Source organism: Eptesicus fuscus, chromosome 9 (genome assembly GCF_027574615.1).
Source record: "Eptesicus fuscus isolate TK198812 chromosome 9, DD_ASM_mEF_20220401, whole genome shotgun sequence".
Classification (NCBI taxonomy): Eukaryota; Metazoa; Chordata; class Mammalia; order Chiroptera; family Vespertilionidae; genus Eptesicus; species Eptesicus fuscus.
The window spans coordinates 28,556,062-28,579,935 of record NC_072481.1 but is presented as its reverse complement, the minus strand read 5'-3'; the positions used below and the strand labels follow the sequence as shown (position 1 = coordinate 28,579,935).

Below are 23,874 nucleotides of genomic sequence, written 5' to 3'. Positions count from 1 at the left end.
TAATTCTGTATTTCCAAAATATTACTTTAACTTATAATAAATATTTTTAAATTATGAGATATTAACATTCTATTTTTTGTACCAAATCTTTAAAGTCTAGTGCAGTGATGGGCAACCTTTTGAGCATGGTGTGTCAAACTTCGCCCCAAAAATGAGCATAACTCGGGTAGTGTGTCACTTTGAGGAAAAAACTAACTCCAAGACTCTAGTCGCAAATGTTTCATCCTCAGGAGCAGCAAATGTTTCATCCTCGGCATGCGGCCGCGTGTCATCAGAAATGGCTATGCGTGTCAGTGCTGACACGCGTGTCATAGGTTCGCCATCACTGGTCTAGTGTGTATTTTACACTTCAGCACATAACATTTTATACTAGCAATAACACTTCAAGTGCTTAGTAGCCCCATGTAGTAGTAGCTACCATACTGAACAGTGCAGATCTAAAGTAACAGTCAAAACACACTCCTGAAAAAAAAAAAAAAAAAAACACTCCTGGAATCTCATTCAGCCAAAAATTAAGCATTTGTTAAGTTCTTGATTTGCATTTCTGAAAATGTTATCTCAGGAAGTAAAGGGAGTAAAGAGTTCTTCTGCCCCTGGGCAGAAAAGTGACTGGCCTTCAGGCTTGATACAGTCCCTAGAGAGAACGGTTGGGCATAGTCAGATTTAAGAAATCATTCGTTCATCAAATACTTAAAATATTTTGAGTGCTGTTATGGATACAGGATTGTGCTAATTATCAGGGTGGATATGGGGCAGTGTAAGAGAGTAAGCAAACATTGAATTATGATAGTAAGTGCTGCAAAGGAAAAATACAGAGTGAATGAGTACTTAACAGCAGTTCTTAACCTACTTTCTTAAGAAATGGTAGGAGCAGAGGTGGATCAGGAAGTTGTTTCAGAGGAATAACATTTAAGCCTTCAGAAGGAGAAGACTGAAGGAATAGTGAGAATCCTGAAGTGAGAAGGAGCTTAGAGCCTTTGGAGAGCTGAGAGGAAGCAGCTACTAGTGGCTACAGTGTGACAATGAGAATAGCTAACACACAGCGCTTGCTAAAGGTCATCTAATACTTCTAAACCCCCCCTCCCCGCCATGAAATAGATACTGTTATTAGCCCCCTTTCACAGATAAGGAAACTAAGGCACAGAGAGTTTAAGTAACTTCACCAAGACCTTACACTGATAAGCAGCAGAACAAGCATTTGATCCTAGGGACTCTTAACTCAGGGGGAATGGGTGAGAGATGAGACTGGGAGAAAATTCAGGTTGAGACCATACTAGAGTTTCAGGACTATGTCATATGTATAGTGGTAAAGAGGCTTCAGACAGTTCAAGGGCGGGGTCTACGTTTTTCATGGGACTCTTAACAGAAAGCACAAAGCTTGGATTATATCTTAACTACAAAGACACTGGTGCAAAAAACAAGTTAATTAGATGGGAATGTTTCTTTTATACTGATATACATGATACGCAGTGCAGTATCTGCTGATGTTTTATTCATCTTGTTATAAATGGTATGTAGGCCTCAATAATTGTTCCAAAGAATGATAGGCTTCCTCTATCATTGTTCTGACTCGCCTGTTTAATTGCAACAATACCTTTATGAAATAGATATTCTTATTCACATGTTATCAATGAAGAAACTGGGGCCTGGAAAAATTAAGTAACTTTTCCAAGCTCGCCTAGATAGTAAGTAGTAGAATCAGATTTGACTTCAGATCTCTTGACTCCAAAACCCTGCTTTCTCTTTGCCAGACTCCTCTAAGAATAATGCACTTCAGACTCAGGGGGATTAAATATTAGGGACTTGAAGCTCTGTGAGTGTAGGCACTGTGAGAACACAACAGATTCAGGGATTCTCAAACATTAAAGGGGAAGAATCACTTGGGGAGTGGTTAAATGTGAATTCCTGAACCCTGTCAACTCTAATTCAGTTGGTTTGGTGTGGTGCCCAGGAGTCTGCATTCTGAGAAGGACCTCAGGTAATCCTGATGCAGCTGGCCCTTGGATCACACTTTGAAAAGTACCATAGGGGCTGCTTAAATCTTTTTTTTTTTTAATAAATGTTTTTATTAATTTTAGAGGGAGAGAAACATCATGAATAGGCTGCCTTCTACACACCCCTACTGGGGATCGAGCCTGAAAGCCAGGCATGTGCTCTGACTGGGAATCTTACCAGTAACCTCTTGGTTCATGGGTCGATACACAACCACTGAGTCACATGGCCTGGCTGCCTAAATCTTTTGAAGTCCTCTAGTTCTGATAAATTACACCTTGAAAGTGAAGAAAACATAAGGATGTTTTGAAAACGTGGTTGTTGACTTTGAGGGATCACATATAAGGGGGAATGTTGTGAGAAAGATTGTTCCTGGTTTCAAGATAGTGGATTCTGTAAGAACTGATTGATGAACTAGACTCCAGCTTGGCCTTGGACAGTCAGTCCATCATTCAAAATAACTTTTGAGACAAGGTGGAAAAATAGAAGCTGTATAGTAGTGTAATTAAACACCCTACTAACTAATAATCTGAAGAAAGTTTTCTAATAGCACAGTGATCGTGTATACCCTCCATCTGGTTTATCCCCCTCTCCCTCCTCACTTAACAAACCCTGTTTAACCTTCAGTGTCTCTTTCTCCTAAGATCCCAGCCTGGGACAGGTTACTTAGTTACATGTTATCATAGAACCACATTCTTATCTTTTGGTGAATATACTCAGTTTTTTTTATTTTTATTTTTTTAGTTAAACAGGAAAGAAAGACTTTATTCAAGATAATTAAAATAAGGATCAAAAGTATTGTAATAAGGGAGAAAGAGAGAACTCAAATATATACACTATACTCAGTTTATAATAATACAATAATTAGAGTAGTGACATGATTTTTTTTTTTCCCCATTGGGTAAATTTTGTGAGAATAGAGAATGCCAATTTTTGCTTTCCATTGTATACTTGGGACCTAGTGCTGGTATGTGGCAGGCTTTTCATAAATTTGTTGTCTGATAAATGAATGCATGCTCACCTTGCCTTTGTCCTCTTTGGACTTGGATGAGGACGATGGCTTCTTGATCAAATTAGGGAAATTAAGCTGTAAAGAGACTTATTAGAAGAAAAAGGAGCCCTCTCTTAGCTTCACAATAGAATAATAGACTGAATTTACCCAATATAATAGGACTAATTGAATAATTGTATGTGTCCCAAAAAGCCAGCTATATGAGGACAGATCGGAGGGGGCGGGGTGCTTAACAGCAGCACAAGTGAGAAAGTCATGGAGGTTTCCTAAGTATGGGATGATAAAGCTTTTAAATATATAAATAGAACCTAGGGGACTCTGAATGTGTGACCTCACCTGGGTATTGTGTTTCATATCAGTCCCCAAATTTTAAGTTGAGAAGTAGATCAACCAGAGTTCATTCATAGGCATATGACATAAAATAAAATAATGAGGAAATTTGAAGTCATGCCGTTTAAGACTTAAAGAACCTGGAGATATTTATTACAGAAAAGCAAAGACTCCAGGCTGTCATCAGATGTTTGATAGACTCAGAAGCAACTGATTGTTGACTGACTTGTCATTATACTGATGTGGGCGTTTATACTTTCATATACCTTTGGGGTAGCTGGTGGTATTTTATACAGGAGGACTAAGCTCAAGCCCATAGTCTCAGCTATCAAATCACACTTTCTTTCTTTCTTTTTTTTTTAAAAATATATTTTATTGATTTTTTACAGAGAGGAAGGGAGAGGGATAGAGAGCCAGAAACATCGATGAGAGAGACAAACCGACCAGCTGCCTCCTGCACACCCTCCACCGGGGATGTGCCCGCAACCAATGTATATGCCCTTGACCGGAATCGAACCTGGGACCCTTCAGTCCGCAGACCAACACTCTATCCACTGAGCCAAACCGGCTTCGGCTCAAATCACACTTTCTTTCAAAACAAATCTATTAGAATGCACACCAGAACCTTCTCCCCAGATTCCAAGAACAGCAAAAAAGAAAATAATACTAAAAAAGAACAGACTAGTAAAAAACTGGTTTTAAAACAAACAAAATACCACAGCTTTCATGAAAGCAAAGGAAAATCCCAAACAATAGAATAGCTAGTTTTTCCATAAAGTGGGTGATGAGGAAGGATGGAAACTCTTGAACAACAAAGAGCAGATGTTAATAAAAGTGGAAAATTAAGAATAACTGGTAAATCGATTGTGAGAGCACTTTCTCTTTCATGCATTTATTCAACAAATATTTAAATACCTAGTGTGCTTTGGTACTGTGCTAGTTTCTAAGGATACAGCAAAGAACAATATATAGAGAAAGCCCCTGGAGCTTCTAGACTTGTAGGAGAAACAAACATTAAAAAGTACATAAAGCCCTGGCCAGTTTGGCTCAGTTGGTTGAGTGTCCTCCCATGTACCCAGAGGTTGTTCCATTTCTGGTCAGGGCACATGCCCAGGTTGCTAGGTCGATCTCCTGTAGGGGGTGTGTAGGAGGCAGCCAAAGGATGTTTTCTTCTCTCTCCCTCTCCCTTCCTCTCTCTCTCAAAAAAATCAATTAAAAAAATATTTTTAAAAGTGCATGAACAGTTTGCTCAGCACCTTTCCCTTCCCCCACCACCCTCCAGGCATGTTACCTTTGCCCTTCTCTCTCCTCGGCTTCAAGGGCCCTTCTTTTGCTTCTGCAACTTGTTTCCTGAGCCTACACAGCCCAGCTGGCTCACCTCTACTACCTCTGTAACTTTCTAAATAAACTTTCTCTTATAACTTGAATAAATAAATAAATAAAATACAAAGTACATACATTCTTTTATTGTAAACTGTGGTGGGTGCTATGAAGAATTATAGACTGCTTTGTGAATGCCCAACAGAGATACCTAACAGTGCAGGAAATCATTGCCAAGATTTTAGTTCTAGAAGATAGAGTGACCAAATGTCCCCAACTGTTCTTATAGTGTTGACACTTGGACATATGCTCTAACTACCAAAGAAGAACAAAAGGAAAATATTATGGAGGCTAGTGTTAAGATTTTCTCACCCTGATTATCATTAGTTTTAAATGTTAAGTTTACTTTGCTGAGAACATAGCATGAATTCATTTACTCAGCAAAATTGTTTTGAGCATCTTATATGCCAGGCACTGCACTAGGCCCTCGGGATAGGGTGATAAACATGAAGGACTGCTAAATTGGGATATTCTTCCTAGTGTGTGTGTGTGTGTGTGTGTGTGTGTGTGTGTGTTTTAAATTTACTTCTTGATTTATTTGTTGCTCCACCCATCCATGCATTCATTTGTTGATTCTTGTATGTGCCCCTACCAGGGAGCAAACCTGCAGCCTTGGTACATCAAGACAATGCTCCAACCAACTAAGCTACTCGAACCCATGACTCAGCCAGGGTGGGATATTCTTCCTGTTCTGATAATACTCTGAGCCCCAGCCTATCCTTTTTCAGATAAGAAGCTTGGCAGGGATCCAGCATAGTCAACTCAAACACAAGCATGGTTACTAATATCACACCCACACCAGCTCAGTCACTCCTGAGGGAAAGGTTGCCCTGTTCATGAGAATATCCCACTCTGAGACTGTGGATCAGAGACAGAGAGGGCAAGTAATTGCTGCAGGTTCTTTCATGCCAGTAGACTCCTTTTCTGATTTAGGGGCTTGGCAGTAAGACTAATTTGATGGGATTTATTTTAGGAGGTTGTGGTTAGAAGTGATGGTAAATAACTATATTAATTTTTCCTAGCTAACTTGGAAATCTTTCTGCCACTTACTGGTTTCTGATGCTACCTTAGTCAACCCTGACACCTTCCTTTTTATCACTTTCTTTCTCCCAATTAATCACCAGTTCTTGTCTGTCTTATTCTAAAAATCTCAAAGTATAACTAAGCTCACTTGTCTCAAAGGTTAGTTGAAGCTGGCTTTTTTAAAAAAACATATATTTTATTGATTTTTTACAGAGAGGAAGGGAGAGGGATAGAGAGTTAGAAACATCCATGAGAGAGAAACATCAATCAGCTGCCTCATGCACACCCCCTAGTGGGGATGTGCCCGCAACCAAGGTACATGCCCTTGACCAGAATCGAACCTGGGATCCTTCAGTCCGCAGGCTGATGCTCTATCCACTGAGCCAAACGGGTTAGGACGAAGCTGACTTTTGTTTGTTTTTTCATAACAAGACTTTCTCAATGAAAGGCAGTGGTGGTTTTATGTGGTAGCACAACTCTTGTCTCCTCTGGAACATGGAATGGCTACTTTGAGTAGCTCTGGTCTAGATTACTATCATTTCCCATGGTCATTAAGGAAACTTTCTGAATCACATGGTAGCCAGGGGGATTTTTTTCTTTTTTTGTAATTGCAGGAATGTTATAATTATAGATGCAGATTCCAAAAAAGAGGAGGAATCTTGTACAATAGGAGAAAAACTATCCTCAGCCAAGTATTTCTGGTTATAAGAATGTCTGTAACTTTTAAAACCAAAGAGGGGTGGGGGGCAAGGGACCGTGGCAAAGGAAGTATAGAAGTTTGTGTAGGTTCAGCATGGTGCCACAGGGAAGCTTGGCAGTGCCTCAGTATGAGGTTACCACAGGACGTGCTCCAGAATGCCTTGTCTAATCAGCTGCTTGCACTTCCACCCAGGTAGAAAGTGCTGGCTGTTGTTTTTTAAATAGGACTGAAGTACCATCATCAACTGCAAATTCTTCCTAGTCTTTTAGACATCATACTTCAGTATGTAGGCATTGGGGAGCTTCATATCCCATGTAATATCCAAACCTTCATCTCCTCCCAATGACCTCACATAAGTAGCAAAGAACTTTTTATAATGATTGAGCCATGCTATTTCTTTAGCAGACATGTGAAATCGTAAAACATTTGACAAAACACTGCTATATTCCCACCTGAGTGGGTCATATAGGTATGCTATAGTGCAGCTGTCAATTTCTTAGCAAAGTACAGTGTTGAAATTTGGTGGTTGGTATCAAATTACTTCATTCACCTAACTTCACTTCATTGGTTTTGTTCATATAACGCTTTCATCTCCTTCAGAACTTGCCTGAGTTCATCCTCCTTTTTGTTCTTTCTGCTTGTAAACTCCCATTACCTTCTTATAACCACTTTAAATCTTTTCTGCTCATAAGTCCCTCAAGTCCCTCGTTTAATCCATTTATCACTCTCAATAGAAGGGCTTTGCAGTTCATCAGGCCTGGGTTTGACTTCTGACCCTATACCTATTAATCATGTTAAGCCACTTAACTTTTTTTGATCTCTGTTTTCTTGTTAAATGTTTTGTGTGAAGACTGAATGAGCTTACCTATGTAAAGATACTAGTGTTGTGCATCTAATAATAACTGCAATAACTGTTAAATTTTTTAAAAAATATTTTTATTGATTTCAGAGAGAAAGGAGAGGGAGAGAGAGATAGAAACATCAATGATGAGAGAATCATTGACCAGCTGCCTCCTGCACGCCCCACACTGGGGATCTTGAGCCCCTAACTCAGACATGTGACTGGGAATCGAATGGTGACCTCCTGGTTCATAGGTCGATGCTCAACCATTGAGCCACATGGGCTGGGTGCAATAGTTAAATTTTATTCTTACTAAATGCTAGGCACTGTGTTGAGTATTTCACATGCATGCTTTCACTTAATCTACATAACAGAACTATTAGATTAGTATCAGAATTATCTCCATTTTACAAATGAGGCCACTGAAGTTTAGAGGTTAACTAATAAGTGGCTAAATTGGGATTCAATCCTAGGCTGTCTGAATCTGAAATTCTTGCACTTAACCTCTACAGTTGTTTTTTTTTTTTTAATATATTTTATTGATTTTTTACAGAGAAGAAGAGAGAGGGATAGAGAGCTAGAAACATCGATGAGAGAGAAACATCGATCAGCTGCCTCCTGCACACCCCTCACTGGGGATGTGCCCGCAACCAAGGTACATGCCCCCGACCGGAATCGAACCTGGGACCCTTGAGTCCGCAGGCCGACGCTCTATCCACTGAGCCAAACCGGTTCCGGCTCTACAGTTTTATTATTTAATATATTTTAGGACCTCAATATGAGTTCCTCTCTTCTTTTTGCCTTCTCCTTCCATCCCTGCCATTTCCCAGTATCTGTTTCTATATCTTTTGATGCTTGCCCTCTGTCTTAGAGAAGACTTTCTTCATCTTTAGTCATTGCACCTCTACTCTCCATACTTTTCTCTGACTTTAGGTACCCGCTATTATTGCTTCTCCAGAACTATTTTGATCTATATTCCACTCATATGTCCCAATTTTAGAGGGACGAAAACCACTTCCTTTCAACACCACATTTCTCAACAGGCAGTCTTTGGCTTCTTTCTGTTCATTTCTCTAGCACCCTCTTCAATCCTCAGTCTGGCATTTCCCCCTTCACTAGTCAGGGACACAGGAAGGGAAATTTGCAGTTTGTCTAGAACCGGAGAGTACTCTTTTCATGTGAGGCAAGAGTAAGGGAGTAAAGCAAGCATGTCAAACTCAAAGGCTGACACGGGCCAAATAAACAAGGTTTAAGTTTATGTGGGCTTCAGAAAAACAAAAGCTTAAATTTTCGTAGAAACATAGGTTTATTTCAGTAGAGTCATGCTGAATACAAAGGGCTGAAATAAATGAGTAATCGTTAACATAAAATAATAGGATATTTTAATAAAAATTAATATTTTGTCTTGAACATTAACTTACCAGACATTGAATAATTACACAAATTAATAGGCGTAATGCAAATAAACCTATTTTTCTTATTCTCCGAAAGCGAAAAATTTCCTGTTGCGCAAACCAAACAAGTGAGTCCAAGACTAATGACGTGGCTGCTAAAATATTCGCTGCCAATATTAGTGGAGAGAGATGGTGCGTCTGAGCGTAAGGCGTGTAAGGGAAATGAATGCAACACGATTATAGTAATCAGTCGTTAGTGAACGTTGTAGTTCATTATTAATAACTAGAGGCCCGGTGCACAAAATTCGTGTACGGGGGGCGGTGTGTCCCTCAGCCCAGCCTGTATCCTCTCCACTCTGGAACCCCACTGGGATTGGGCCTAAACGGGCAATCAGACATCCCTCTCATAATCCAGGACTGCTGGCTCCCAACCGCTTGCCTGCCTGCCAGCCTGATTGCCCCTAACCGCTTCTGCCTGCCAGCCTAATCGATGCCTAACTGCTCCCCTGCTGGCCCAATTGCCCCTAATTGTCCTCCCCTGCAGGCCTGGTCACCCCTAACTGCCCTCCTCTGCAGGCCTGGTTGCCTCTAACTGCCCTCCCCTGCAGGCCTGGTCGCCCCCAACTGCCCTCCCCTGCTGGCCCGGTCACGCCTAATTTCCCTCCCTTGCGAGCCTTGTCGCCCCTAACTGCCCTCCCCTGCCGGCCATCTTGTGGCAGCCATCTTGTGTCCACATGGGGGCAGCCATCTTTGTCCTTATGTGTATTTGAGTGATGGTCAATTTGCATATTGCCTCTTTATTATATAGTATTATGTATAACAGGATAAGGTAAAAATTAAGTTATGAAATTTTCATTAAAACATTTCTTACATACCGTTATATTGGCTGGGATGCATGCGGCCTGTGGGCCACGAGTTTGACATGTTTAAAGTAAAGGAATGTTACATAGATATAAGGATTAATCAGGAAGAAATGTTTGGGGATTGACCCTTATTTTCTCTGTGACACAGTAGGCACATTTATCTGCCAGGACTATGGGGGTGAGGGATTGGAAAACCTTCTAAGTGCTGACCAGGGAGAAATAAAAGGATTGGTAAAGGCCCGCCAGAGGTGGCAACTTTCTTTCTGTCAAGGGGCAGGTGGTGTGGTACATGTATGGATGAGGGAGAAGGTCAACTACAGCCTGAGTCAACATTTGGCAGGTCTTATGTAGTGAGGACAAGGACATGGGCAAGGGAACTGATGCTTGTCAGGACCTTGAACCAACTGTCCATAAGGCAATGGAGGGAAGGAACTGGAGTGTTAATAACTGGCAGATGTGGGGGAAGGAGATCATGACACACAGAAGTTTGATTTTGAGGTATTCAACAGGCTTACCATTTACCCAGTGATGATTTCATTAGTTCAGGGATGGGGAACCTTTTTTCTGCCAAGGGCCATTTGGATATTTATAACATTCACAAGCCATACAAAATTATCAACTTAAAAATTAGCCTGATATATTTGGTCAAACATTTAATTAACTCATCCCTAATGCATTGTCAGGGCCAGACCAAATGATTTCTTGGGCCTTATACAGTCTGAGCGCTAGATGTTCCCCACCCCTATTTTAGTTTCTACTGTCATTGGTGTTATTAGGAGGAACTATCTGGCATTATTGAGCGTCTGTTCTACTTTAAGCAATTTTCCAAGCACAGGGACACAAAGCTAGAACAATATACAATCCCTGCTTTCAAGGAGCTTATAGTTTATAGGAGAAACTCACATGAACATTTGATGATGTGTAAAAGTCACTTCATCTACATAGAGATCTGCAGCGGGAATGGGAACAGAGAGCTGAGAATTGAATCCTTGGGTACACCTTGCATGGAGGTGGGAGTAAACTTTTCACCTCTGCTGCCTTGCCTCTCACTTATGGATTGTGAGCTCCTCAGACAAATTACTTGCACAGTGACCTGTATATACCAGTGGGAGGAATACAGTGAATTTTTATGAATTTATTAATGTCTCTGTCCCCAGGTGGAAGAAGCTGGGCAGGTGTTTCTGTTGATGAAAAAAGATTATCGAATCTCCCGAAATGTTCGCCTGGCTTGGTTCCTCAATCACCTGCATCAAACTGTGCAGGCCACACCCCAGGAGATGTTGGTGAGGCCCAGAGACATACAGGATGCGAGGGGCCGGCTCAGAAAAATCTGTTTTTTAAGAGGGTACTGGAAAGCAGCAGGAGGGGAGACTAACTCTGGGAGGGGCAAGTGACTTTGCCCATAAGATGATACTTCAGGAAAAGTATGTGTTGGGTTGTGGGAGGTGGAGCCAGTGTTGTGTCATTTTGGCTATGGAAGTTCAGGCCCTGGGGAAAAAAGGTGTGCCTCTTTCCTGACACTTTCCTTTTCTCTTCATCCTAATTGTCAGCTTCAGTCTGAGCAGGAATTGGAAGTCCTCAGTGTCTTGCCCCCTGGGTGGCAGCCAGATGAACCAGTGGTCCCAAGGCCATTCCTCCTCGTACCTTCCACTCAGGTCACCTTCTTGGCTTGGCAGTATCGATTTGTCATTGAGCTGGACCTTAGCCCATCTACTGGCATTGTGGTAAGGAGCTGGGGAGACAGTGAAAGAAAGGATGGGGTGGGGGGTGAGGAGGAGAGGGAAAGGCTTGGGAGGAATGAAAAATGATCCCAGCCTACCATTGTGGAAGGAGACAGGCTGTAAGGGAATGGTGGGTAAAGACAGATCCCATTCCAGTGGTGGCACTGTGTTTGGAGGTGCGATCAACCTGAAGATAAGAGGCCCACTGACCCATGAAAGCTGCTTGTCTCTGCCCTCTGTCCAGGGCTGCCTTTGCTCACCCTTGAGAGATCTTTGTGTGCATTGCCCTCAGGATGATTCCACGGGGGAGATCTTGTTTGATGAAGTTTTCCACGCCCTCTCCCGCTGCCTCCGTGGGCTGCTTCGGCCCTTCCGAGTGCCTGGATCTTGCATCGACTTCCAGCCTGAGATCTACGTAACTATCCAGGCCTACTCCTCAATTATTGGCCTACAGTCCCACCAGGTATTGCATCCTTTCTCCAAGTTTGTACCCTCAGACCTCATTTCTGGTAGTCCTGCGACCAAGTCCTTATCCTGAGTCTACTACGTGTGCCCAAAGTCCCCAACTCTGCTAACTTCTTTTTTTTTTTTTTTTTAGCATTTTTTAAATCTTTATTGTTCAGATTATTACAGATGTTCCTCTTTTTTCCCCCCCCATAGCTCCCCTCCACCCGTTTCCCACCCCACTCCATGCCCTCACCCTCCTTCCCCATGTCCTCGTACATAGGTGTACAATTTTTGTCCAATCTCTTCCCTCACCCCCCACACCCTCTTTCCCCTGACAATTGTCAATCTACTCTCTTTCCATGCCCCTGATTCTATTACATTCACCAGTTTATTCTGTTCATCAGATTTTTTATTCATTTGATTTTTTAGATTCAATTGTTGATAGATATGTATTTGTTGTCACTTTGTTGTTCATAATTTTTTATCTTTACCTTTTTCTTCTTCCTCTTCTTAGAGAATACCCTTCAGCATTACATATAATATTGGTTTGGTGGTGATGAACTCCTTTCGCTTTTTGTTGTCTTTGAACCTCTTTATCTGACCTTCTAAATGATAGCTTTGCTGGGTAGAGTAATCTTGGTTGTAGGTTCTTGCTATTCATCACTTTGAATATTTCTTGCCACTCCCTTCTGGCCTGTGTAGTTTCTGTTGAGAAATCAGCTGACAGTCGTATGGGTACTCCCTTGTAGGTAACTAACTGTTTTTCTCTTGCTGCTTTCAAGATTCTCTCTTTGTCTTTTGCCCTTGGCATTTTTTTTTTTATTGATTTATTGCAGTGAGGAAGAGAGAGGGATAGAGAGTTAGAAACATCGATGAGAGAGATACATCGATCAGCTGCCTCTTGCACGCCCCCTACTGGGGATGTGCCCGCAACCAAGGTACATGCCCTTGACCGGAATCGAACCTGGGACCTTTCAGTCCGCAGACCAACGCTCTATCCACTGAGCCAAACCGGTTTCGGCTGCCCTTGGCATTTTAATTATGATGTGTCTTGGTATGGTCCTCTTTGGATTCCTCTTGTTTGGAGTTCTGTGTGCTTCCTGGACTTGTAAGTCTATTTCTTTCACCAGGTGGGGGAAGTTTTTTGTCATTATTTCTTCAAATAGGTTTTCAATATCTTGCTCTCTCTCTTCTTCTGGCACCCCCATAATTTGGATGTTGGTACGCTTGAAGTTGTCCCAGAGGCTTCTTACGCTATCTTCATATTTTTGGATTATTTTTTCTTTTTGCTCTTCCGGTTGGGTGTTTTCTGCTTCCTCATATTTCAAATCTTTTATTTGATTATTGGGATCCTGTAGTCTACTGTTGAATCTCTGTATATTATTCTTTATTTCAGTGAGTGTATGCTTAATTTCTGACCAGTCCTTTTCCATTTTTTTGGCATTCTCACTAAGATCCTTGGAGGTCTCACTAAGTTCCTTGGAGGTTTTTAGAAGATTCTTGAGTAACTTTATAACTGTGGTTTTGAACTCTATATCCAGTAGTTTGCTTTCCTTCATTTCTTTCGTTCGTGACATGTTTCTTTGTCTCCACATTTTGGCTGCTTCCCTGTGTGTTGATAGAGTGGCCTTGTGTGGAAGGTGTCCTATAGGGCCCAGTGGCTCAGCCTCCCCAGTTACCTGAGGTGGACACTCTTGGTTGCACCCCTTTGTGGGCTGTGTGCACAGTCTTGTTATAGTTAAGCCTTGATTGCTGTTGGTATCACTGGGAGGAATTGACCTCCAGGCCAATTGGCTGTGAGGACCAGCTGTGTCTACAATGGAGGGAATGCTGTGCAGGAGACACCCTATGGGGCAGGACTTGCTTTAGTGGGGCTTTGGTGCTCACTGAGTCTGCCCCTTGAGTGTGTCGCTTATGGATGTGAAGAATTGTAATCCGGTATGACTTTACACTGACTACTGGGTACACTGGCTCTTGGATCTCCAAGGAAGTGTAAAGTCAGCCACTGCCTGAGGCCACCAGGCAGGAGCTAGAGAGAGATCTGCAGATTCCTCCTCTTTGTATGGGGTTTGGAAGTACCCAGATGAGGCTCAGCTGTGAAGCAAGGCAGGCTGCTGCTGAGCCTTGGGCCCTCTTTTGGAAGCTTTGGTTTCTCTGACCCAGCTGCAGTTTGACAGGTTTTAAGCTGAGAAAGGACAGGCCATTCATATGCAAAAGCTGCTGCACACAGCTTGTGTGGGGTTGTAAATTGGGTGGGGCGGGGTCTCAGGGAATCACCAGGGCAGAGCAAACAGCAATGGCTGCCAGTCAGCCCTGCACTGGAGAGGTCCCCATGTCTCTGCATCCGGCACCCCTGTGCAGGAACAATGATCACTGCGAGCACTTCTTGAGAGAAAGCCACCCTCACATTCCGGCCTGATGCCAGATAGTCCAGTTTCTCCCCATATGAGACTGGGTCCTCAGGGTCTTGCCCGGAACTGGAGTTCAGAGCAATCGGGAGCTTGTATCTCCCTCCTGATTGAAAAAACAACAACAGCGCACCTGGTTGCCAGCCTGTCCTGTGCGTGTCTCCACACCTCCGCACCTCCTACCCATCTCAGTGAGCTTTCTTCTTTCCTTCTAGTTGTAGAACTTTCACTCAGCCATCTTTCCCACAGTTCTGGATGACAGTTATTTTGTCTTTTAGTTGTAGTTTTGATGTGGTTGTGAGAGGCAGCAAGTACAGGTATTTACCTATGCCACCATCTTAGTTCTCCCCCTCTGCTAGCTTCTTAAACCTATTTCTTAGTCATCTCTATGAATCTCTCTCCTCTTGAAAGAATCAGTTCCTCTGGTCTTAAAGAGCCTTCCCATAAGCTTTAGGTCAGTTGGCATTGATTGGACAAATTTCTCTCTCACTCCTGTAAGTCTCTGGTTCTGGCTACTGGAGTCTGTTTTTTCTGTGTGTCCTGACTCCTGGCACTAACCTTAGAAGTTGGTCTTCAGGAATAGTTTTATGATTTTGAAATATAACCAATACTCAGAAACGTAATTTCTTCCAAGGACAGAGGGCGTCATTTTTTCTGAGAGCCCTGTAAAGTGTGGGGTGTAATGCTGACCAGATAATTACAGGGCTTGTCCAACACCCAAGCAGGCTATCTCAAGACACTCCTTTTTGAGAATGGCCAAGTCTGTTACTGGAATATCTGTTTTTGGCTTAGATAAGCATGACCTGGTTTCCCCTCATCCGCTCTTTTTTTTTTAATTAAAAAATATATTTTTTTTTATTGTTTAAAGTATTACAAATAGTAGTACTCCTTTTTTTTCCCCATTGACCTTCCCCCGGCTTCCCCTACCCCCCAGCACATGCCCTCACCTGCCCCCCCACAGTGTCTTGCGTCCATTGGTTATGCTTATATGCATGCATACAAGTCCTTCAGTTGATCTCTTACCTCCCCTCCTCCCCTTCCCCAGCCTTCCCGCTGTAATTTGACAGTCTGTTCGATGCTTCTCTGCCTCTGTATCTATCTTTTTGTTCACCAGGTTATAATGTTCTTTATTATCCATAAATGAGTGAGATTATGTGGTATTTTTCTTTCACTGACTGGCTTATTTCACTTAGCATAATGCTCTCCAGTTCCATCCATGCTGCTGCAAATGGTAAGAATTCCTTCTTTTTTATAGCAGCGTAGTATTCCTTTGTGTAGATGTACCATAGTTTTCTAATCCACTCATCTGCTGATGGGCATTTAGGCTGTTTCCAAATCTTAGCTATTGTAAATTGTGGTGCTATGAACATAGGGTGCATATATCCTTTCTGATTGATGTTTCTGTTTCTAGGATATATTCCTAGAAGTGGTATGACTGGGTCAAATGGGAGTTCCATTTTTAAATTTTTGAGGAAACGCCATACTGTTTTCCACATGGCTGCACCAGTCTGCATTCCCACCAACAGTGAAGAAGGGTTCCTTCTTCTCTGCAGCCTCTCCAGCACTTGTCGTTTGTTGATTTGTTAATGATAGCCATTCTGACAGGTGTGAGTTGGTATCTCATTGTTGTTTTGATTTGCATCTTTTGGATGATTAGTGACTTTGAGCATATTTTCATATGTCTCTTGGCTTTCTGAATGTCCTCTTTAGAAATGTGTCTATTTAGATCCTTTGCCCATTTTTTGATTGGATTGTTTATCTTCATTTTGTTAAGTTGTATGAGTTCCCTGTGAATGTTGGAGATTAAACCCTTATCAGAAAGGCAATTGTGTATTCTAGTAAATAAAAGCAGATGGGAACGGAGACTCAGTGGAACTTGGTCCCTTGTATCAAGATCACAACTGGCTTCCCCATAATTTCCAAATTAAAAAAAACAAAACAAAAAACCCTTATCGGAGATAACATTGGCAAATATGTTCTCCCATGCAGTGGGCTTTCTTGTTGTTTTGTTGATGGTTTCTTTTGCTGTGCAGAAGCTTTTTATTTTGATGTAGTCCCATTTGTTTATTTTCTCCTTTGTCTCTCTTGCTTTAGGATCTGTGTCTGTAAAGATATTGCTATGACATATGTCTGCAATTTTGCTGCCTTTGGAGTCTTGTAGGATTTTTATGGTTTACTATCTTACATTCAAGTCCTTTAGCCATTTTGAGTTTGTTTTTGTGTATAGTGTAAGTTGGTGATCTTGTTTGTTTGTTTGTTTCTTTCTTTCTTTTTTTTTTTTTTTGCATGTATCTGGCCAAATTTTCCAGCACCATTTATTAAAGAGACTGTTTTGACTCCATTGTATGCTCTTGCCTCCTTTGTCAAATATTAATTGAGTATAATGGCTTGGGTCAATTTCTGGGTTCTCTATTCTGTTCCATTGGTCTATACACTGAGTGGCCAGATTATTATGACCACCCCATCAGTACTTTGTTGGGCCACCTTTTGCCTTCAATTCTGTGGCGATTCTTCTTGGCATTGACTCCACGAGATGTTGCAAGGTGATGTGAGGAATCTGACACCATGCCTGATGAATAGCACTGTCCAGTTCTGTGAGATTTGATGGTTGTGGAACCAGCTGCCTGATGGCCCTTTTAACTTCGTCCCACAAATGCTCAATTGGATTGAGATCTGGTGATTGTGGGGGCCACCTAAGCAAGGTAAAGTCTCCCTCATGTTCTTGAAACCACTCCTGCACAATACAAGCATGGTGGCATGGCGCATTGTCTTATTGGAAAAAGCCATTTCCATTGGGATACACCATCAACATGATAGGATGAACTTGATTAGCAACAATACTTAAGTATGTTATGCTATTCAGACATTGTTCCGCACGAATTAAAGGGCCCAAATCATGCCAGGAAAACATGCCCCAAACCATAACACTGCCCCCACCAGCTTGAAGGGTTGTACTCATACATGTGGGGTGCATGCTTTCATGCTGTTTCCTCAAAATTCTCACTCTGCCATCTGCATGATGCAACTGGAAACGTGATTCATCGGATCACATGACTTTTTTCCAATGCTCGACTGTCCAATCCTTGTGTTCCTGTGCAAATTGGAGACGTTTTATCTTGGTAACTGCAGACAGCAAAGGTGTTCGAACAGGCCTTCGGCTTCCGTATTCCATACGATGCAGTGTACGGCTAATTTGCCTACAAACGTCAGGTGGTCATAATAATCTGGCCACTCAGTCTATGTTTGTTCTTGTGCCAGGACCAGGCAGTTTTGAGAACTGTGGCTTGATAATATAGCTTGATGTCTGGTATTGTGATCCTTCCAACTTTGTTCTTCTTTTCCAAGATAGCTGTGGCTATTCGGGGTCTTTTTTTATTCCAGATGAATTTTTGGAGAGTTTGTTCTAGATCTTTGAAATATTCCATTGGTATTTTATTTATTTATTTTTTTTAAATATATTTTATTGATTTTTTAGAGAGGAAGGAGAGGGGGAGAGAGTTAGAAACATCAATCAGCTGCCTCCTGCACACCCCCTACTGGGGATGTGCCCTCAACCAAGGTACATGCCCTTGACCGGAATCGAACCTGGGACCCTTGAGTCCGCAGGCCGACACTCTATCCACTGAGCCAAACCGGCCAGGGCTCCATTGGTATTTTAATAGGTATTGCATTGAATCTGTAGATTGCTTTAGGTAGTATGGACATTTTAATGATGTGGAGTCTACTAATCCATGAACATGGTATGTTCTTCCATTTGTCTATGTCTTCCTCTATCTCTTTTTTCAAGGTCCTGTAGTTTTCTGAGTATAGGTCTTTTATGTCCTTAGTTAAGTTTATGCCTAGATATCTTAAATTTTTTTGGTGCAATGGTAAATGGGATTTTTTTTTTCATTTCTCTTTCTGTGAGTTCATTATTGATGTATAAAAAGGCCATAGATTTCTGGGTGTTAATTTTGTATCCTGCTGCATTGCCAAATTCATTTATTAGGTCTAGTAGTTTTTTGATGGAGTCTTTGGGGTTTTCTATGTATAGTATCATGTCATCTGTGAATAAGGACAGTTTTACTTCTTCTTTTCCAATTTGGATGTCTTTTATTTCTTCTTCTTGTCTGATCACTATGGCTAGTATTTCTAGTACTATGTCGAACAGGAGTGGTGAAAGTGGGCATCCTTGTCTTGTTTCTGTTCTTAGGGGAAATGGTTTTAGTTTTTGCCCATTGAGTATGGTGTTACTGTCGGTTTGTCATATAGGGCTTTTATTATGTTGAGGTATGATCCCTCTATTCCCACTTTGCTGAGAGTTTTTTATCAAGAAAGAGTGTTGGATTTTGTCAAATGCTTTTTCTACATCAATTGATATGATTATGTGATTTGTGTCTCTCAGTTTATGTGATGTATCACATTTATTGATTTGCAGATATTGTACCATTCTTGCATCCCTGGAATAAATCCCACTTGGTCATTGTGTATGATCTTTCTAATGTATTGCTAAATCCAATTTGCTAGAATTTTGTTGAGGATTTAAGCATATATGTTCATCAAGGATATTGGCCTTCCCTAACCGGTTTGGCTCAGTGGAGAGAGCGTCAGCCTTCGGACTGAAAGGTCCCAGGTTCGATTCCGGTCAAGGGCATGTACCTTGGTTGTGGGCACATCCCCAGTAGGAGGTGTGCAGGAGGCAGTTGATTGATGTTTCTCTCTCATCGATGTTTCTAACCCTCTATCCCTCTCCCTTCCTCTCTGCAAAAAATCAAATATATATATATATATATATATATATATATATATATATTTTTTTTTAAAGATATTGGCCTGTAGTTCTCTTTTTTTGTGGTCTCTTTATCTGGTTTTGAGATTAGGGTAATGCTGGCTTCATTGAAAACGCTTGGAATTGTGCCTTCCTCTTGAATTTTTTGGAATAGTCTGAGGAGGATAGGTTTTAGTTCTTCTTTGAATGCTTGGTAGAACTCCCCTTTAAAGCCATCCGGACCAGGGCTTTTGTTTGCTGGAAGATTTTTGATTGCTGTTTCAATTTCTTCAGTAGTTATCAGCCTATTCAGGTTGTTTGATTCTTCTTGGTTGAGTTTTGAAAGCTTGTATTTTTCTAAGAATATGTCCATTTTATCTGGGTTGTCCATTTTGTTGGAATAGAGTTGTTCATAGTATCCTATATAATAAAGAGGTAATATGCAAATTGACCATCACACCCTCACAAGCTGGCTGTCTATGACCAGGCTGGCAGGGGGTTAGCAAGGGATGACCAAACAACTGAACAAGCAGGCTGCATGGGGCAACCAGGCCAGCAGGGGTGTTAGTGAGGGACGACCAAATGACTGAACAAGCAAGCTGCGTGGGGCAACCAGGCCGGCAGGAGGGCAGTGGGGTGCGACCAGGCCAGCAGGGGGGGCAGTTAGGGGCAACCAGGCTGGCAGAGGGGGGCAGTTGGGGGTGACCAGGTCTGCAGGGGGGGAACGTTAGGGACAATTAGGCTGGTGGGGGAGGGCAGTAGGGGGTGACCAGGCTGGCAGAGGGGTGCAGTTGGGGGCGACCAGGCTGGCAGGAGGGGCAGTTAGGGGCGACCAGGTAGGCAGGCAGGTGAGCGATTAGGAGCCACCAGTCCAGGATTGTGAGAGGGATGTCTGACTGTTGGTTTAGAAAAATAAAAATGGAGATCGGGCCTAAGCAGGCAGTTGGACATCCCCTGAGGGGTCCTGGATTGGAGTGGGTGCAGGCTGGCCTGAGGGGACCCTCCCCCCTCATACGAATTTTGTGCACCAGGCCTCTAGTTTTTTCATAATCGTTTGTATTTCTGTGGGATCGGTTGCTACTTCACCTCTTTCATTTCTGATTTTGTTTATTTGGGTCCTCTCTCTTTGCTTCTTGGTGAGCCTGGCTAGAGGTTCATCAATCTTGTTTATCCATTCAAAGAACCAGCTCTTGGTTTTGTTGATCTTTTTTATTGTTTTTTTGGTCTCTATGTCGTTTATCTCCGCTGTGATCTTTATTTCCTTCCTTCTGCTTACACTGGACTTTTTTTTGTTACGCTCTTTCTAACTCTTTGAGTTTTAGGGTTAGATAATTTATTACCATTGTTTCTTGTTTTTTTGAGGTAGGCCTGTAGAGCTATGAACTTCCCTCTCAAGACTGCTTTCACTGTGTCCCATAGATTTTGGATTGTTGTGTTTTCATTGTTGTTGGTTGCCATGATGCTTTTTATTTCTTCTTTGATCTCTCTGTTAACCCAGTCTTTGTTTAATAGCATGCTATTTAGCCTCCAGGTGTTTGATTTTTTTTATTGTAATTGATTTCTACTTTTATGCCATTGTGATCTGAGAAGATGCTTAATATGATTTCTATCTTCTTGAATTTGAAGAGGCTTTGCCTGTGTCCCAACATATGGTCTATCTTTGAAAACGACCCATGTGCACTTGAGAAGAATGTATATTCTGTGGTTTTGGGGTGAAATATTCTGAAGATGTCGATTAATTCCATCTGATCTAGTGTGTCATTTAGGATTGATATTTCTTTGCTGATTTTTTGTTTAGAGGATTTGTCCATTGGTGTTAGTGGGGTATTAAAGTCCCTTACTATGACTTTATTGCTGTCAGTCTTTCCCTTGATATCCTCCAGAAGTTTTTTTTATGTATTTGGGTGTTCCTGTATTGGGTGCCTATATGTTTACCAGAGTTATATCTTCTTGTTGGATTGCTCCCTTTAGTATTATGAAGTGGCCTTCCTTATCTCTTGTTATGTCCCTCACTTTGAGATACAATTTGTCAGATATAAGTATTGCTACCCCAGCTTTTTTTTCATTTTCATTCACCTGAAATACCTTTTTCCATCCCTTCACCATCAGTCTGTGTGTGTCCTTTTTTCTGAGGTGGGTTTCCTGTAGACAGCAGATATATGGGTCATGTTTTCTTATCCACTCAGCTACCCTCTGTCTTTTGATTGGGGCATTTAATACATTTACATTTGAAGTTATTATTGATAGGTACTTGTTTGTCGCCATTTTTATTCTTTACCCCTGTGTTCCTTCTTCGCTTCCTATTTCTTCTTTTTACAGCAAACCCTTTAGCATTCCTTGCATTGATGGTTTGGTGGTAATAAATTCCCTTAGTCCTTTTTTGTCTGTGAAGCCTCTGATTTCACCCTCAATTTTGATTGATAGCCTTGAAGGGTACAGTATTCTTGGATTCAGACCCTTCCTTTGCATGACTTTGTATATTTTATTCCATTCCCTTCTGATGTGTTTCTGTTGAGAAATCAGTCGCTAGTCTGATTGGGGATCCTTTGTAGGTAACTTTCTGTCTCTCTCTGGCCGCTTTTAAGATTCTTTGTTGTTGGTGTTTGCCAATTTAATTATAATGTGCCTTGGCATTGGTCTTTTGGGGTTCATTTTGTTTGGGGCTATGTGAGCTTCTTGGACTTGTGTGAATTTTTTCTTCCCTATATCAGGGAAGTTTTCTGTCATTATTATTTCAAACAGGTTTTCTATTCCTTGCTCAGTTTCCTCTCCTTCTGGTACCCCTATTATGCGGATGTTGTTTCGTTTCATGTTGTCCCAAAGTACCTGTAGGCTCTCCTCTTGTTTTTTAAGCTTTTTTTCTAGATGCTGCTCTGCTTGGGTATTTTTTCCTACTTTGTCTTCTAGCTCACTGATGCGGTCCTCCACTTCTTCTAGTCTACTGTTGATGCGTTCTATTGAGTTCTTTATTGCAGTGATGTCATTTTTTATTTCTTCTTGGTTCTTCTTCATTTCCTCTTGATTCTTACTCATATTGTTGAATTTGTCTTCCAACCTTTTCAGCGACCTTATGACCATTTCTCTGAAATCTTTATCTGACATATTGCTTGCCTCCATTTCGTTTACTTCCTTTTCTGGTGATGCCTCCTTTTCTTTCATATGTGGGCTGTTTCTTTGTCTCCCCATGATCTCTCCTCTCCTGGTGTCTGGTTATGTATCTCTCTCTCTCTTGCATTGACTTAAACACACAAAATACAACACAACAAGGCATAACACACAAGGCACTGAACACAAATGTATTCACGATACTAATAACCCCAAATAACGGTTACCACCAGAGAAAAGAGAATTTGGGGATAAACAAAAGAGTGCAAAAATGATATTGAGAAAAGGAAAAAAAGTAAGAGAGCAAAGAAAGAGAATAAAAAAGAAGGGGGGTACAACTATATGGGGAGAAAACTCCAATAGAAGAACAACTAGTCCAAAAAAAATGCAAACAACTAACACCCAGATATGAATGCAAACTACAAACAACAACTAATAACAAGTAAGGAGAGGAAAAACAGAAGCAAAAAAAAGAGAGAGAGAAACAATCACACAAACAAACAAAAACAATCTAATCAACAATCAAACTAACAACAATAGGATAGAGAGAAAGAAAGGCAAAACAAAATAAAACAAAAAACATAAAAACAAGAAAAAACAAACAAAAAAGGGAAGAGGAAAAATTTTGGATAGTGAAGAAAGAGAAGAGAGAAGTGTGTATGGACTTGGAGCAGGGGATCTGAAATTTTATATATAAGTAGGATGAATTTTTAACAGGGAAATAGGGAAAATCTAAAGCAGGAATAGGGTAAGAGAAACAGGACAACAAAAGGGGAAAAGTGAGCAAGAGAGTGTTGGCATAAAGGTAAAGTTGAGATAGAGTAAAGTGATTCTAAAGGAAAGATGAAAATAGAATGTAGAACACAAATCCCAAAATAAAATAAAATGAAATAAAGAGAAAATAAAATGAAACTTTTAAAAAAAGGTAAAATAGTAGTAGTAATAATACTGATTAAAAGTAAAAATATAATAATTAAAAGGGTAAAATCAAGTGAGAAAAAAAATTAGTTTCTTAAGTAAAAAATAAAAATGTGCAGTAGTGAAGGTTATTTACTTCCTCTACTGTTCTGTTTGGCATGCCTGTTTCCTGTCAGGTAGTCAGGACAGTATTGAAGTTCCCTGCATTCCACAGCTCCTCTGTGTCATACGCCACAACCTTGTTTTCAAGCAGGCAGTATTTCTTTGTTACTCAGCCTGCCTCTGGTTGTATTTACACAAGAGTCAGTTTGTGATTCAACCCCTGGGTGGCAGTGTTTCTGTATTGACATCGGGGGCTATAAGTCCTCTCTACCCAGTATTTAGAATTTGTTTTCCCTGCTGCACTTAATACTGGTTTGGGGATATGGACTGCCCGGGAGCTGGTTTTCTGATCGTTTCTCCCCCTCTATGATTCCCAGGTTCCAGAAAACAACTTTCCCCTGCAGTCTCTGAGTGTTTTTAATTGGGTGATCCTATGTACTTGGCTTAGTAATCAAAAGCAAGGATTTAAAGAGAAAAAAGAGCCAGAGTAAGTGCGCAAACTCTTGACCTTTTAGCCCTGGCACTGCGCAACTCTGCTCATGTCTCTGTGCACGTCTTTTTCCCCTGGCACAGCACAGCCGGTTTACTGGTAAAGTTTCAGGCTGCCTTTTTGTGCCCAGCCCAGCTATGGGTTGATTTCTAGAGTTCCCTTCTGTCAGCAGCCCTGTGGACCCCCTTCCACATTCGCAGACTACACTGGCCCCAATGTCTGAGGATTTTGTGGGGCGCAGACTTCCTCTGAACTTCTAGATCCCACTGCGCACGTTTCTCCCTTCAGCCTGGATCGCTGACCTCACCTTTCTCTGGGCAAAATCTGACCTTTCCGTGAGAAGGTGCAGAGCTCGTCCGAGTCCACGTATTCGCTCTCCTTGAGACCTGGTGTTTGTGGGT

General features: G+C 41.5%; 1 protein-coding gene and 1 pseudogene across 1 annotated transcript in view; one reads left to right on the top strand and one right to left on the bottom strand.

Annotated features, from left to right (window-relative positions):
- SZT2 (SZT2 subunit of KICSTOR complex) overlaps positions 1 to 23,874 on the top strand; it is a 66,752-nt gene that overhangs the window by 1,647 nt on the left and 41,231 nt on the right. The window contains exons 2-4 of the mRNA XM_028160220.2: positions 10,693 to 10,818; positions 11,086 to 11,259; positions 11,549 to 11,719. Coding sequence (XP_028016021.2) covers positions 10,693 to 10,818; positions 11,086 to 11,259; positions 11,549 to 11,719 — 471 coding nt within the window. The remainder of the gene's footprint in view (positions 1 to 10,692; positions 10,819 to 11,085; positions 11,260 to 11,548; positions 11,720 to 23,874) is intronic.
- LOC103294918 (DNA replication complex GINS protein PSF1-like) lies at positions 6,571 to 7,230 on the bottom strand (annotated as a pseudogene).